General features: G+C 40.8%; 1 protein-coding gene across 10 annotated transcripts in view; it reads right to left on the bottom strand.

The window, feature by feature from the left end:
• KLHL29 (kelch like family member 29) overlaps positions 1-18,069 on the bottom strand; it is a 1,379,660-nt gene that overhangs the window by 144,597 nt on the left and 1,216,994 nt on the right. For all 10 annotated transcript variants that reach the window (XM_068280223.1, XM_068280220.1, XM_068280224.1 and 7 more), the window contains 2 exons: positions 8,453-8,651; positions 5,234-5,416 (listed from right to left, as the gene is read on the bottom strand). In XM_068280223.1, the coding sequence (XP_068136324.1) occupies positions 5,234-5,416; positions 8,453-8,651 (382 nt within the window). The remainder of the gene's footprint in view (positions 1-5,233; positions 5,417-8,452; positions 8,652-18,069) is intronic.

The raw sequence follows: 18,069 nt of genomic DNA, 5'->3' as shown, positions 1-18,069 counted from the left end.
GATCAGGCATTATTTTTCCATCTTGGAAGACCCTTAAAGTGGACCCAAACCAAACATTTTTTTAATTCAAAGTATTTAGTTGCACCACTCTGATACATACAAAAATAAATAAACACTCCTTCCAGCCTACGAGCATTTCAGTGCATGCTTTTCACCCTTCTCTTTTCATAACCAGGGTTATACAGGTGGCAGCCATTACTTCTGAGATTAGTAGGAGGTTTTAGATCATGGGTGTGTTTGTCATCAGCTACCCTCCCTCACATGGGCGTCGTCCAAGTGAAATCTCACACAAGCTGAGATCACCTCCCCTGTGATATCATCAGTAGCAGCCTGTGTTTTTTTTTCTTTTTTAATCTCCTCCACCAGTCTGCCAGATTCTGTCCCGGCAATATGAAAGGAAGGGAGGGGTTCCTCCAATAAATGTAAAATATTTTATATTTGTCATCATGCAGCTGAAGAAAGGCTGCTATGTATTATTATAATTTAGAAAATAGATTTTATTTCTGAAATTTTGTATTTTTAATTTGGGTCCACTTTAATTCTGTATAACCTATCATTACTCTGGTGTTTTTTAATTGGAAAAAAAGTACTTTATGCATCTTAAAGGACAATGATCATGAAAGATTGTAAGATTTAGAAAACATACATTTAAATGTAGCGTAAATGCACTTTAAACTACTACTTTTTTTTCCCTTTGAGGCCGTCACTTACAGTAGTTAGTCAGGTTTTGGACTAGTTCATCTCCTCATGGGGGATTCTCAGTTATTTCTTTATTTACTAAAAACACTTACTAAGCTGTACTTGTTCAGCCCAACTGCCAAAATAGTGTGCAAACAAGTAGGGAGATTGGCTGACATCATTCTATGGATCATTTAATTTAATTTATAGTGCATTTTACCTCTAATAAAGATACGTCACAGTTTCCAATGTATTGATAGCCTAAAACGCGATTAAAGCTGGTCTACAGGGATTATTGAAACTGATATTCCTCCATCTCTTTTCCTCTGAGTATATGTATTTACCTGCATCAAGATCAATTCTATATTTGATAACTTGAGATAATAGTTAGCTCAAGATACTACACAATAAATGGTATGGATGGGTCCCGGATACTCGCACACCTTGTTATATAAAAGTATAACCTGCTACTGCAATACTATAACCTGCTACTGCAATACTATAACCTGTTACTGCAATACTATAACCTGCTACTGCAATACTATAACCTGTTACTGCAATACTATAACCTGTTACTGCAATACTATAACCTGCTACTGCAATACTATAACCTGTTACTGCAATGCTATAACCTGTTACTGCAATGCTATAACCTGTTACTGCAATGCTATAACCTGTTACTGCAATACTATAACCAGTTACTGCAATACTATAACCAGTTACTGCAATACTATAACCTGTTACTGCAATACTATAACATGTCAGAGCCGGGACAAGGTCCTCCAGCACCCAAGGCTGAGACACCAAAGTGCGCCCCTCCATTCCTGCCACCCCAGCCATCACACACTGATTGCTATTAGACTAAGAGACGCCACAGGGCCCACAACCTCCCCAATACCTTAATATCTAGTTATCTGGCTTGCAGTCACTGCCATGTATCCCCTTTTCTTATTTCTTTCTGCTTCAAACACAATTGGGAATGACAGCTGAATGAATTCTGCGCCCCCTCCTACACTGCGCCCTGAGGCTGGAGCCTCTCCAGCCTATGCCTCGGCCCGGCCCTGCCTGTTACTGCAATACTATAACCTGTTACTGCAATACTATAACCTGTTACTGCAATACTATACGACATGTAATTGTTCTGTTGTTTTTGTAATGTTTCTTTTCCTAACTCTCCTCACCTGTGTGTGTATGGAGATTAGGTAATGTAGTACTTTTTGTTACTTTGTTGTAACTTCTTTGTTTAAAGTGAAAAAATGAATAGAGAGAATTTTCAAAAAAAAATTTATAGTGCATTTTACTCTGGGAGAAATGTATATTTTATAAGTATGTATTTTAAATTTCACAATTTTCTGGATTGTGTTTTTTTTAAATGATCTTTTTCTGTATACTGTAATAGATGTTAAGCCATAATTAAAGAAATACGGTATGTATACTTCAAATGTAACATGTAACCTCTGAAATTGAAAAAAAAGTTATGAGACTCTAGGGAAGTTCTACTTACCATTACTACTATGCATACCATGAACGAATTATCGCCCAAGTTTATTTTCAGCTCAGGTTGGCTTTAAATCCTAGCCTTCTAGCTGCTCAAAGATATGAAGTCTGCAGCATCTTAGCTCTCTTGCTAAGTAGCAATTTGGCTTGAAAGACATCTTGCAGTTCTCTGGCAACAGGACCACTGAGCCTTCCAACTAAACGTACTGATTATCTGAGAGAGGCCATATTGAAACTTGCCGTTCCATGGAAACTTTGGGACAAAGCTCCTCAAACTTGTGTATTCATCAGCTGACTGGCAAGGCATTCTGGGAGTTGTGCCATGGGCGGCGAGGTAGCTGCCTTTTGTGCAGCTCTCACTGGTCATCTGCAGGCAAGCTGGAGGTATGGAATGCCAGAGCCACAGCTTACTCTGCTCTGTGCATTGGCACGCTTCAGAATGAAGAGATGTGAATGGACTGACTCCAGTAGACTAATGGCACTCAGAATACATAGCAAATTAAAATGGCTGTCTCCCCAGCCTGATGGCTGATTCTAAAACAGGCTCAATTCAATACCATCTGTACCTTGCTCTTCACTGACCAGCATAGAGAAAATGAAGATTTAAAAGCTGGTTCATCCAAAGAAGGGATTGATTGCCCAGAAGACAAATACGAAAGTTTCCTTTGTTTTTTTTACGGGGCTTATTTACCAAAAAGTAATGTCTAATGAAATGTTACAGATTCAGGACAGAATACAGTAACCTCATATCACTTTCCATTGGCAGATCAACAGAATGCTCTGAGGATGTTGCGCCCTAGAGTGCAGATTTTGCAATACCCAACCCTAAAGGAAAGATTCTGCTGTATCACTATGGGGTTGATTTACAAAACGTTATCTTATGAATTATCTCTCCTGACGCATGAAAGGCCGGTAAAATGTTACTAGTGCCAGCGCCAGGGGAGCACCACCCGTTACTCTATTTATGCCATGCGCCTACCAGGATAATACATGCCTTGCTACATAGTAACACACAACGTAACGTTCATCACCATAGTGACACTAATAGAGTAGCGAGCGGTGATCCTCCAGAGTTAGGACCGGCCTTTCCTTTCCTCTTGGAAATTCTCCTGTAGTGGTGTGTACACATATATAATTTTGATTGGCCCATTTGACCACTTCCATGTAGTATGACAGCTTACCTACACAATTTCTTCATACTGCTACATAGTTATTATTTTTTTTTTTAGTTGAAAAAAGACATACGTCCACCAAGTTCAACCAGAGAACAAAGTACAACACCAGCCTGCTCCCTCACATATCCCTGTTGATCCAGAGGAAGGTGAAAAAACCTGCACAAGGCATTGTCCAATTAGCCCCAAAAGGGAAAAAATTCTTTCCCGACTCCAGATGGCAATCAGATAAATTCCCTGGATCAACATCATTAGGCATTACCTAGTAATTGTAGCCATTGATGTCTTTCAACGCAAGGAAAGCATCTAAATTTGCCATAACTACTTCCTGTGGCAATACATTCCACATCTTAATCACTCTTACTGTAAAGAACCCTTTCCTAAATAAATGGCTAAAACGTTTTTCCTCCATGCGCAGATCATGTCCTCTAATCTTTTGAGAAGGCCTAGGGACAAAAAGCTCATCCGCCAAGCTATTATATTGCCCTCTGATGTATTTATACATATTAATTAGATCCCCTCTAAGGCGTCTTTTCTCTAGACTAAATAAACCCAGTTTATCTAACCTTTCTTGGTAAGTGAGACCTTGGTAAGTGTATTCAATATCTGTTGGCCCTCATTCTATATGAGCAATCACTGGCCAATCAACATTGTATGTGTGTATGCACCCTAAAGCCTGGTACACACCTTCAGTTTTGATCAGGGCTGTGGAGTCAGAGTTGTGGAGTCGGAGCAATTTTAGGTACCCAGAGTTGGAGGTTTCGTAAAACTGAGGAGTCAGAGTAGGATGATTTTTGTATCAACTCCACAGCCCTGGCAAGTATTAGACTATGGAGTCAGAGTTGTGGAGTCGGAGCAGTTTTGGGTACCTGGAGTTGGAGGTTTCATAAACTGAGGAGTCGGAGTTGGAGTCAGAGTTGGATGATTTTTGTACCGACTCCACAGCCCTGATTGGCCAGTCTTACCAATTCCATGTAGTGTGAGCGTTTACCGACACAGTCTGTTCATAATATTGAAAATCTGTTGGCCCTCATACTACACGGAGGTGGTAAAATTGGCCAGTGATTGGCCAATTAAAATTGAATGAGCTGAGAGTAACTGAGGACAAAATAACCCTAGATTTCAGACAAAGACTAACTGAGTGCTGGAGCAGAGGTATATGTTGTATACATTAAAAGTCCCCACCCACTTCCTTCCAAACTGGACCTGGGGTTGGTTGGAATTCTTCAATAATGTAATTTTAAAAAGTGTACAGCTGCATCAAATATATATATATATATATATATATATATATATATATATATATATATATATATATATATATATATATATATATATTTTTTTTTTTTTTTTTTTTTTAATGTTACAGACTAACCAGCAAGCTCATGGTGAACCAGAACTCATTGGAGTGTGTAAGTGGCTACAATGGTCCTTAAAAGCCCCCTTACTAAAATACAAAAACAAAAAAAAGTTTGCTTTCTTAAAACAGAAAGAATTTGCGATAATTCCGGTTGGAGTGAGCTTGAGATGTCTCCCAGTGCATCACTGCTGAATATATGCAAATGAACCATTGTTACCCCTAGAAGCTAAACACACCTCCAGAACCGCTGGAATGCAATAATGTGTCAGCTTGTTAATTTGTACAGAGCCATAATAATCCAACATGCATACAGACTGTTTCAGATTGTTTGATCCTCATCAGCGCATGGCATGGAATAATTTGGCTCTATGGAGTAGGGTTTGTAACACATAGAGGTACAGACTAACCAGCAAGCTCATGGTGACCCAGAACTCATGTTAATACTTTTTCTCTTGCTCCATTGGGCATACCAGCCTATAATTTACTGCATGTTTTGTGGAACCATTGGGAAGAGATGTGTAAGTACCTGATAGGTAGATGTTGTCGCCAGCACTGACCACACTGAAGAACTCTCGGTCGTAGAAAGGAAGGCTGGCCAGTGGGTACCATTTGTTGATTTGTGGATTTAAACAAGTGACAGCTGTTAGTGTTCTCTGGTTCATTCCGATCATCTGTCGACCACCGACCAGGACAATTACTTCTGCCACCCCTGTGGGAACGAGATTGGAAGAGAAGACATTGATGAGCAGATCTCTAGACCCTAGCAGCCTGGGTATTAAAGACCATCCAAAGTCAGGTTCAGAGGGAAATGGATCAATGCAACCAATCACTCATAAGTCATGAGTCAATAAACAGTTTTTGTTTAAAGGGAACCCAAGGTGAAAGTGATATTGATGAAGGCTGCCAATGTTATTTCCTTTTAAACAATGCAAGTTGCCTGGTTGTCCACCTAATTCTGAGTCTTTATTATTTTTAGCCATAGACCCTGAACAAGCATGCAAATCAGGTGCTCTGACTCAAGTCTGATTGGATCAGTTGTGGGCTAGTTTCAGGTGTGTGACACTATGGATGCCAGAAGATCAGCAGGATGCCAGGCAACTGGTACTGTTTAAAAGGAGATAAATGTGGCAGCCTCCATATCCCTCTCTTTAGTCTCTTCAGGTTCACTCTACTCCTTGGAAAGCATCACTTCTGAAGTAACTGACTTTATATGCTTAGATGGCCAGATCAGTGATAAGAAATTCCCCTTTTTATCTCTTTCTTGCTCTCAGAAGCCATTTTTTGCTAGGAAAGTGTTTTATAGTTGGAATTTCTTATCAGTGAGGGTCACACTGTAGTCACTTCCTGTCTGAATCAGGACTGAGTCAGCCACTTACATACCTGATATTTAACTCTTTCAGCCAAAGAAAGAAAGAAAGGAACACAACATAGTTATTTGTGTGCTAGGCACTGTACATACACATGTCTATCATCATGTCACATGTCACTTCAGGTATCCTTTAAATTGCTCTTACTGCACTACTCTGCAGCAGGGGAGGAGCTGAGCCTCCATTTTCGCTATAGTTATGCCACTAAGTTTGAGACTTTCATGCTATGCTACTGTAAATAAAGAAAGCTATAATTGCTGAAATCCAGGTGGAGAGTGAACCCCTGCAAAGTCCTCAAGGAATCCTGGGCTTCCAGGGAACCCTGGTTGAGAAAGCCTGGTCTAACATATACAGGATTCCAAGATTGTGATTTGGGGATAATATAGAAATATTGTCAGATGTGTAATGAATGGTTTTGTCTAGGCCAGTGTTTTTCAACATTATTAAAGCATGTACCTGCTTTATTAAAGAGGCACTACGGCGAAAAATTTTAAAATTTAAAATCTGTGCAAACATAGACAAAAAGTTTCAACAACATAGGAGAAAAGTAATTTATGGCTCATTTTACTCTGGAAAAAATGTACTTCTAATTTGTTTATGTTTGCACACATTTAAAATTTTACAATTTTTCGCCGTAGTGCCCCTTTAATGCTTCAGCTAGTCAAGTACTCCCTGCTATGTGTAACATCATCTCAAGTACCCTTTGATGCATGCAGTAATTAAGTTAGGAATACTTCATAACTGTGTGATTTTCAAACATCTCTTAATGCTATTGATTGACTATAAATACTTGTTTAGGTTTGTTTGTATGTGATTTATCATTTGTTAGAACCCAATTCTTACCATGATTAATTGATTATGACAGTACGAGTACCCCTGACACTATCATAAGTGTAACAAAAGTTGAGAACCTAGGGTCTAGAGCAGGCACAATGCATTTGCCTTTATGAGTCATGACTGTGGCTGTAAGACTCCTGCAATGCATTGTGGGACTTGTAGTTCCTTAACAGCTGGAGGGCCAAGTTCGCCCATGCCTGGTCTAGAGCATTGAGGTCTATCAATTCTTCCCCCAAATAATTGATACTCGGCACAATGGTTTAATAAAAGTGACTGGTGAGGGGCCATAAAACAGATTCCCAAATAGGGTCTTGATGTCCTGACTGTACGTCTTATATTTAGACTCATGGTCATATACAAGAAACTGTATACGTTGAACCTAAAAGCAACTTTCATATTAACAATCTCATCATTAATGGTTACATTAGAATTCTGGAGGGTTCTCGTCCATAATCCATAGAATTGCTGTTGAAACTCAAAGCGTTATTGGAAAACAAAAGGGCTTCCTAGCTCAAAATCGATTAAACCCATGGTCTTCTCAACACTCCAGCTAAAAGGCTTCTCTATGTACGAGGTCACAGAAAAATACCAATTCTTCATAGAAAAGACTTCAAAACACTACAAAACTCCATGAGTTTTTTCTACCAAAGTCTTCAAAAATCTGATGAAGAAAGTAAAACTCTAGGAGAACATGGCACAAACAGCTTAAGGTAAGAAGATAACAGAAACATTTCTTATCAGAGATACAGGGCTCTATCAAATTCAATTTTTCTCCTAAGTGATATTTTACCACCCAAAAGCTTTTCAAGCCACCAACAAGCAAGCAAATACTCAGAAAAATGTGGACAGTACCTTTTCTCCTACTTTTTGGAATTTTTTTCAATTGCAGAGTGCTGAAAATGTATTTTAAACAGAAGATGAAACATTTCTCCTAGGAGAAAACTCAGGAGAAAAGAGGAATTGGATCAGGCCCACTAAGTAAAGCACACAGTTCTCGGTACTCCTATTGGCCTGAGGAAGTGGGCATACTGTATACCCAAGAAATGCGTTGCCAGTGCAAAATAAACTATCTTTAATATATTACATTAGTGGTAGTTGTTTTTGACATAGTTTTAAATTCATCTGGCCACCTCTTTGTGCAAACAAATGTACAGACTGCAGTAATATCCCTAAAGCCTGGTACACACAACCAATTCTGATTGGCTGATTTTACCACTTCCGTGTAGCATGAGAGCTTTCCTACACAATCTGTTCATAGTATTCATAATCTGTTGCCCCTCATACTACATGGAGGGTGGCCAAATTAAAAATGGTTGTGTGTACCAACCTTAAGTCCTAACTCTTTTCCATTCATTCAATGTAAAATAAAAGTTTTGGCTGAAAGTGAACTGAAAAACTATACACAGTGCGCAGTACTGAATTTAACTTCCCAAATGTCTAATGTTTGAGGTTTATATTATCTGTGTAACCTGAGAGCTCCCCCTGTTAGGTTCTCTTTATTGGTTTTGCCCAACCAACCCGGCAATCACCGCTCCTCCTACCTGCTGATAGTCGTGGCCTCGTCCTTGGCGTCTGCATTTCCTGGCGGGCGTGAGGAAGCATGTGATATCGCTTGGCTTCATTGACTAAATCCCGACAAGCCTCTGATGACTTTATCAACTCCTCATTGTCAACCACATTGAGCAGGTAACTTGGATGGATGAAGGGGAGGCGGACGACGGCCAGCAGTTCAGGGGAATGCTGTAAAAGGAGGACACAGAGCACACACAGTGTTAAATTTTATCTCAGATAGCAGCTTCTCTCCCTATTCTCGTCCTCCTACAATGCATCTGTTAAGGTACAAAGGATCCTGACTCTGAATGGACGGTGAAAGGGAGAATCGCACAGCGGGTTTACCAACATGCATTGAAAGAGGACGGGCTCTTCTGTAGTTCATATAACAGATGCAATTACATTCAGCTTCACAATGGCTTCAATGCAAGCAAAGGCAGATACAATGTGAATGGTGTTGCCTATGATTCCGAAGACAAAACGCTAAATGAGAAAAAAAAGCAACTTAGTGGCCAGAGGTGAAACCTTACTTGATTTCATTCAAATGGACACTTGATGAGTTCCCCATCTGCATAAAGGTAGACATCAGCCAAACATGACCATGTGGTCACAATGAGGAGGGCCTCAAAACAAGGGCCTCAAGTTCCAGCGACATGCCGTGTAAAAAAGGCAACACCATGTCAAACATATTAGCCCCCTGGGGAGAACATTACAATGAACCAGCCACAGACAAGCATTTGTAATACAGTATTATGAAACTAAACTTGGAAACTGCACCTGCCGTGACACTGCACCTACTTATTATTATTTATTGTATTAATAAAGGCCAACATATTACGCAGCGCTGGACAATAAATACACGCAATGATACAAAGGATAGCAGACATAACGTAACAAGGTTATATGACATGGGACAAAGTTATACAAGGCAAACAGTATAAAATACATGATCATGTGATTTTAATACAAGTACAAGGTGGTCATAGGAAAGGAGCACACAATCGTGTAGAATACACTAGGGAAAGGAGAACCCTGCCAAAGCCTTAAAATCTAAGGGGAGGGGAGATGGACACACTAGCCTGGGCTGTAAAATAAGTATTCAGCAGTACTGAATTCTTATACTCATATTTGACAAGGCTCTTGTTTAACTGCATTATGAAGTGTCAACTTTTCACCAATCTCCAATGTAAAGCTGAAAGCCACGGACTAAAGGCCGGTATGTGTCTGGCAGCCCCCCGACCTACAACCAGCGGGTGATCCGCATAGTACAGTTGCACTCTTAGAGAGACCAAAGAGCGGCCATGAGAGTATATCTGATGAGGTCTTGTAGGATATGCTTAGAGAGTGACCCAGGGCTGCAACGGTGTAAGCCTCCTGGTGTAAGCTTTTTGGGAAGGTTTTGGACTTTCCGGAGATTTCCCTCTACTGAGGTAAGTATCCTTTTTTTCATCTCAGGCTGCTAACAAGCTAGAGGATATTAAAAAGGAGTTTGAAGTAGTTTGATATTACTTTACCTACTTTTTAGTATTTTTTTCAATGGCTAAGTGCTGAAAAATTATTATGTAGACAACATGAAAAATTACCTAATGGCAGAAATCTCAAAAGAAACATTAAGGCCAGTTTTACATTTATTTTTTGTGCTGCTGTGGGATGTGATGCACCTACTGCAATCCCACTGCAACGCAAAAAAATGACAAACCTATGACCCTGTGGCAGAAAGCCCCCCCCCCCCACACACACATCCCCGCCCGGTAACCTACAGCACTAAGATTCCCATTGTCCACGCATGCACGCCCCACCGCGCTCCCATTGATTAAATTCCTGTGTCGTACATTGACTCCAATGACTTCCGCTGCCACTGCGTCGCCGCAGAAGTCAAACGTTAACACGCTGCAGACTTTGCTTCGGCTCAGCGGTGATTCGGAAGCTTCCGGAGCAATGCGACGCAGTAAGTGTAAAAGGCACCATACACTTGCATTGCTGTTGCATGACTTTGCGGTAAAACAGGGTAACACAAGAGGCCTACATGAATAGAGTCCAAGTAGATATTTAACAAGATCAGAAATAAATCATGAGATAAGATGTGTTTGCCATATAAAATATGCAAAATACAAATATAATATAAAATGGTACATCTACTTGACTGCAAACATTTACGTATTTTTTTTTGTATTGCCTATATTATGAATAAAACACTACTCTTTATAAAATGAAGCGGGAGATCTCTTGGTACAAATCTACTATTAATATTTTATATTATAAAAAGACAGAAAATTACACCGTGGTTTGGTCAGAAATAAAGAATTCTATAAATTCTGAGGTTTAGCGAGACGCCTTTTGCATATAATATCAACCGATGTATCTTAAGTTCCATAATAAGCTTTTCTTCATAATATATTTCCTGGTCTCTCATTCATTATTCCACACAATCCCCTTAGTATCCAATTGAACAATAATAGCTACAACAAGATGCAAATGAATCTAATTTCACAGGCAGAGCCATTACAACAAGGACGCATCTCGTGAAAAGGGGAATGTGTTCTCTATTCAGCCGACGCTTGCTCAGCCCTCAGGAGCATAAGGCTGTCTCTCCCAGGCTTATTTTGTAATAAAGAGACACAGATAACCTTTGGTTCCGGGAGCCTGTCTATTCCGCTATATTGTGAAAGTTTAAAAAAATTAAGTCACATTGTAAAGTGTGGTACCGCGCATACAAATGGGAAAAGCAAACTATATAATAAAGTATACTTATTCATGAGAGGATTGAGACAGAGACGAGCGGGATACTTTATGCCTTCAGAAATGAAGGCTGCATTTCACTGGAATACTCAGCTTGGCAAAAAAGAGAACCAGTTAAAACTGGACTACTTCAGGGATCTAAAAATCTTTACTGGACTTGTTGGTTTACCACAGCTGAAGCCAAAACATTTGTTATAGGTATAGGTTTTACGAATAACATGGAAAAAGATTAGACTGTTTTTGCTTTTAGTTTGCTGTCTGATTTGCTGTTTCTGTGAATTTTTGTTTAATTCATATTTTGACCTGTGGAACACAGATGACCATAACAAATTGACAGACTGTACCAATGCTATTCAAAATGAAAGAGACAATGGCAAAAACTGGGCATAAAAAAACAAAAATTCAGCTCTTCCTCCACTCCTCACCACTTTTATGTCTCCTGCAAATGAACCCCCCCTCCCCCCCCCACACACACACCACCAAAAAAAACCCTCTCATACTTACTTCAGAATGATCATTCGATAAGCCTGACTGCACATCATCTGGCCTAGTATGGGAAGGAGGGTGATGTACAGGCCAACTATGACCCATCTCACCTCTTCTCTACCTGCACTGCATCCCACTATACAAGAGAGAGTAGCCCACCACGTAAAGATGCAGGATGCCAGGCTGAGATGTTGGATGACATCATACTGGAACTTTCCCTGGATTACCTGGCTGTAGGTGTTTATTTATTTATTTATTTTTTTTGGGGGGGGGGTGAAAGGGGATGAATCTAGAAATAAAACACCAGTCTGCTTGAAAGACTTAAAAGCTTTCTTCAGTCAAAGGCATTGCTTAACGTTTGGAAAGAGTGGAAATTGGTTAGCCTGGATCACACCTTAGATTTTCGTTGACTGGAAAAATTGGTAATTTCAGTTTTGGTGACAGGCTACTGAACATACTCAATGTAACTCTTTGCCCATGAAGGGGAAGGGAGGATAAACAGAAGTGAGATGAGTAGTAGCGGAGAATAACACTAGTGGCCAAACAAGGTTTCCCACCAGGTTTGACAACCAATGTCTTTTAGGAGACATCTTGGATCACCTGTACCCATGCTGAGCTAAAATGATAACGAATGAACATATTACATGACAAACACTCTTATACCTGGGCATACACGGCTCGTTTTTGCCGCTCGAGTCTCCCATTTGATCGTTTCGCCGCTTGATTCTGCAGTCGATTCTATCTTCCGCTCGTTTTTCTTATCTTTTTCCATTCACTTCTATCAGAAATCGAGCGGTGAAACGATCGAGCGGGAGATCGGCCATGTCAGAAATTATCTATCGAGCCATCTAAATGGCTCAAAAACGAACGGTGTATTCCCAGCATAAGGTTTGTAGAGGCCTTTACAAGTTCTTTCAGGTTTTCATCGATGCCTTAAACTCCCCTGAGCCTCCCCAGATGTTTGAAGTAAACACAGCTTAGCTTCATGCTCTTCGCTGCACATGTCTGTTAGTAAGTCACCTCCACGGTCTCCCAGCTCCTGAGTGGGGATAATAGCATCCGATATCAGAGGTCCATAGTTGGGAGGACTATAAGCACCGGGATCTGCAATTTGGAACAGTAATGCACATTCAACAGCTGCTGCACAGCAAGCGTTATCAGCATGAAGTCATTCACATCAGCTTGCGGTCGACCTTATATAATGTAAGTAAAGCTAATTAAGAAAGCAAATATAAATCTTTCATTTGTTAGCCTGGACAATTTTAATAATGAAGACCAAATGCTCAAATGAATGCACAGTGCCAGCTGGGAGTGTTTCCCTTTTAATACAGAACTTCTGTCCAATAGAAAAGAAGGATAAGCTTTTTGAGGATTTACTAAAATGACGAAATTACAACCAGGTGGCATTCATAGCTCTTATCTTGCTGTGAACTACAAATATGAGTCCAGAAAACTCCATATAGGCTTTAGATGATCACTGTGAATCACTGGGGCCCTTATTCAATTCACTCTTCCTCCTGAGTTTTCTTCTAGGAGATCATTTTTCATATTTTGTTTAAGATAACTTTTTATCACCCTGCAATTAAAAAAGTACCAAAAAAGTAGATTAAAAAGTACCGTCAACATTATTTGAGCCTTTTCTCACCGACTGGTAGCTTAAAGAGAACCCGAGGTGGGGATCTTAGAATGAAATCTATACACAGAGGCTGGGTCTGGCTATAGTGCCCAGCCTCTGTTGCAATTTCAATCCCCCCTAAGTCCCCCCTGCTCTCCGTTCTAGCCCATATATCACAGCCGTGCTATGGGGCAATGTTTACCTAGCTAATGTCACTCACGCCACTCCCCCCGCCTCCTGCAGAGCGCCGGTCCCCAATCAGCGGCGAGGGAAGGGGCGTGGGCAGGGACCGGCGCTCTGCAGGAGGCGTGCGAGCGCTGTGAGTGATACTAGGGAGGTAAATACAGCCCGCTGCGACACGGTGCGTGTCGCCAGCACGGCTGTAATTTATGGGGGAGAGCGGAGCGCAGGGGGACTTAGCTGGGATTCAACTAGCAGCAGAGGCTGGGCACTATAGCCTGACCCAGCCTCTGTGTATAGATTTAATTCTAAGATCCCCACCTCGGGTTCTCATTAAAAGGCATTTTATTGATAAGGTGTAAAAATATCACCTAGGAGAAAATTTAGGAAAAATTGTGAATTCAATAAAGGCCTGTCAATTAAACACATTTTAAACCCACAGCAAGCGAAAAACACTCAATAATTTAAGTAGTACTTTTTCACCTACTTTTTGGTACTTTTTCAATTGCAAAGTGCTGACAAATTATTTTAAAAAAATAAGATGAAAAATGATCTAGTAGAAAATCCAGGTGAAAAAGTTAATTGCACATGGGCCTGTATGTCTATATGAGATACGTCTCTACTCCCTACCCAGCCTGGCTATGGGGAATAGCGTAGAGTCAATTTTATATTTGTTTTTTGGGGGGCAATTGCTCTTCTATTGTTAACATAGCTAGTTTGCAAGGTTTGGTTATTGTTTGAGTTCCATCAGGGATGAGTTTTAAGCCCCATAGACACGCTCAACAGTGGTGTTTTATGGAGCACAATTATCAAACAACTTTTGTTGTGAATGAAGTTGAAACAACCAACAAAAGTTGCTTGCTATTGTTCACACAACTGATTGGAGTCCAACAGTTGGATTGACATCTTATCAGTCGTATCAGTTGTGTGAACAATAGCAAGCAACTTTGTTTGGTTGTTTCACAACAAAAGTTGTTTGATAATTGTGCTGTATAAAGGCGCGTACACACGCCGTACTTCTTTAAACGACAGGTCCGTCAGACCCTCCCGCGGTGCGGTCGTTCTGCCGACTGTTGCACTCAAGTACAAGCAGACTGATAAGACTGTTTTTGCCTGATCCGTTCGGCAGATAAGTCAACAACAGTCTCATCAGTCTGCCAACAGCTTGTACTCACGTGCAACTGTCAGCAGAACGACCGAACCGCGGGAGGGTCTGACGGACCTGTCGTTTAAAGAAGTGCGGCGTGTGTATGCGCCTTAAAAGACCGCTGTTGAGCATGTGTATGGGGCTTAAGGCCAGACAATAGCTTTGAGCTAGGCTATTGCGAGAGGAAAATCTCAGATAGTAAGAAGACAAATGTTAGGGCAAGTTCAGATGGATGGTTGCCGCGGGGATGGTTTTAATGCTTTTTTATATTCTGGTGATCATTTGCTAGAAATCGTGAGTCCATTTTTCGTGAATCGTGTTTTGAAGCATTTTGTTTGTGCGTGGTAAATTTGAAAAGAGCTTGAATCATGTTGCACATAGTGTTTGAATCTTGAAGAGTTCAGGGCGTTTACAGCAGAATAGCAGGAAAAGGTTTCTTTTTCTTTTCTTTTTGGGCAAGAACTAGTCATAGCAGGAATCATCCATCTGCTATCTCCTCTTTCTCTTTTCTTCTCCAATATTGTACTTCCTGTGAGTTCTGTCCAACAGAATTCTGGGACACTTTGTGAACCAATCATTAGGGTGACAGTTTGGAGCATAAGTACTTTACAGACGCATGGCTCAGTTGTGGAGAAGGGAGGATAAGCAAAAGGCAGCAAATTTTGGACTTTTGACAGACTGGGCAAGTATAAGAACAATGCCTTTGTTTGTCCTTGTGTGTTGGTTGTTGTTTAAGTTGTGTTTAGGAGTGTTTTAAGAATTTGATTAGGCAGGCCAGGAGGTAATGCTAATTTCAGTCTTAAGGGGCCCATACATTGATCGATTTTAGCTATCGATCGACGGCTGATTCGACTGTTTTGATCGAATCGGCTTGAACTCGATGCAGCAGAAAGCATGATCGATCGGGAGAACGATCGATTTCTGTCCGATTTCGAATGATTTCATCATTCGGTCCGGACGGAAAATCTGTCTGCCAATCGATGGCCCATAGGGTTGCATTGGATCAAAAGGTGCAACACTGCTTTTCGATCGAAATTTGATTCCTACTGTGTGGCACACATCAGATACATTTCTGTCAGATTCAACCGGATAGGCATCTGACAGAAATGTATCTGATGGTCGAATCTGCTGCAAAGCTATAAGTGTATGGGCACCTATAGTCATCTTTTGTAAATAAATCTTCAGTGACCACAGTTTAGCAATATACACTACAAGATATATTATTTATAAATTAATTTAAGCTTGCTTGCTTGTTTGGGACTTTCAGACCTCAGCTTTTCTGCAAGCAAAGTGAGTAGTCCTTTAAGACATGCAAACAGAAATGAAAGCAGTGTGTACCACTAATAGATGTTAAAACAACTTTTTTTAATTTCAGAAATGTGTAACTGCATGTGTCCCTAATGCATGCTTGATCAGCTTGGCAAGATTGTGTGCATTTTTTCTCTCTCTTTGCACACTGATTTCATTGGAGCATTAGTAATATTTATTAGTTACAGAGATGGGCTTTTTATCAATTCTCTCTCTGCAGAAAGGAAAAATTAAATTCCATACCTTGAGAAGACAATGAAACAGTTGTAAACAGGAAGTGGCTGTAGGCAAACTAGATACCTCCGCGTTTAGTCTACTGTCTACAGCAGAAAATGTTTGTTCTACTGAAAGTTACACTTCAACACATATATCCCGTGTTAAGGTTACACATTGCTGGGAAACTGGTGCCAAGCAGATATGTGTTCCCATGATAGACTCCTCAGCCACTCCTCCACATGGTAACCTCTGGGACTAAACCTTATACTAACCTGCACGTCTGACCTACTCCTAACATTAACACCAATCCTTTAGTAACTGAGGCCTCCTCACCGTCTCCCAATAAACCCCACCTGAACATTCACTCATACAGTACTGAAAACAACTGTTTTGACATTTGCCAGATAAAATAGAGACAATTCAAAGAAAACGGTAAAAAACGTGGCAGTTGGTTGCAGCTGCCTCGATATTTGCTGAATTTACAGCTTCTGTAAGGGCTTGTTAACACCTAGGGCGTTTTGCATTTTTTTTTTTAGCACTGGCAATTTTTAAATACGCCCTGAAATCGCTAGTGCAATGATTCCTTATGGAACAGTTCTTTTCAGCGCGTTTCGTCCACTTTCCGCTCAGCAAAACGCTGAATGTAATATTTTCGGGGCGATTTTGCTACAATGGAAGGTATAGGAAAAGCGCAAAACGCTCACAAATTGCTTTATCCGGCGATTGCGTTCACGCTATTATGAATGAATACATGGGGCCTGATTCACAAAGCGGTGATAACTCAGTTATCACGCCTAAAAGACTTTAGGCGTGATAACCTTTGCACTAGCAAAGTTATCACCGCTTTGTGCTCTAACTCGCGCGAAGCTACCGCGCGTACGTACGCACGTGCGCACGCAAAGTCCCATAGGGCGTGCGCAAAGTCCCATAGGACAAAACTTTGCGCGTGGAAAATTCGCGCGAGTTTCTTCTTATCGTGCCTAAACTGAGTTTAGGCGTGATAAAGGGGTTTTCACTCGCGTGCAAACACTTTGCACCGCTTTGTGAATCAGGCCCATTGTATTTATTCATTTCCGGGTGAAAGAGTTCATTTTCTGACTGACGTCTGGAAGTGAAAAAACGGAATCGATCTGCAAAAGCGCTTACAAAAGCGCTTTGTACAAAGTCGTAGTGCGCAGTGGAGCACCGGGAGGGGAAAAAAATGCCCCAAAAAATTGAAAATCGCTGGCATCAGCGATTTCAATTTTAGATGTGATGAAAGCCTAAATGCTGATTTGCCTCTGTACAAAAACGTCTATGAATGTAGAGGACCCACTAAAAAATTCTATAAGTATTTGTTGGTTGTCTTTTTTTTCATATTGACATGTGAACGTCAAGTATTAACGCACTCGAATGACTATTTGCTCATGCAAGATCTGTGGGATTTTTATTGTGTATGGCTGAGGGTGTGGCACGGGCTGGCTCTGTTTGAGTATCAACAGGATTATTACCTACACTGGAGTATAGTAAAACCACCACAAAATGCCACTGTGTGTAGGACATGATGGTACGCTTAACGGGATTGTAATTTCCTGTATTCATTCTGGTTTCTCTCTCTTCTAAGTAAACTGCACTTCCTGATAGTAGTGTATGTTATAGCATAGGCAAACACGGGGGGATTACAGCTGCCCAGAATCCCCCCTCAGACCAGGGGCAGTGTCTGGGGACAGGCACAAGTGAGACACCAAAATATCTGCAGGCATTCTGCAGCTCACAGCACTGCCCACTTTATTTCCCTGCTACAGTTGACTTTGAATGTAGCAGCAGCATGTGTACAGAGCATGGAGCAGCAGCGTGTGTACAGAGCATGGAGCAGCTCTGGGGAACTTAACAGAGCCAGGTATGAGCACAGCCCTGTGCCCTACTGTCTGAATGCT

This window comes from Hyperolius riggenbachi, chromosome 4 (assembly GCF_040937935.1).
Source record: "Hyperolius riggenbachi isolate aHypRig1 chromosome 4, aHypRig1.pri, whole genome shotgun sequence".
Classification (NCBI taxonomy): Eukaryota; Metazoa; Chordata; class Amphibia; order Anura; family Hyperoliidae; genus Hyperolius; species Hyperolius riggenbachi.
Note: the sequence above shows the minus strand (reverse complement) of the source record. Positions and strands in the feature narration are given on the sequence as shown.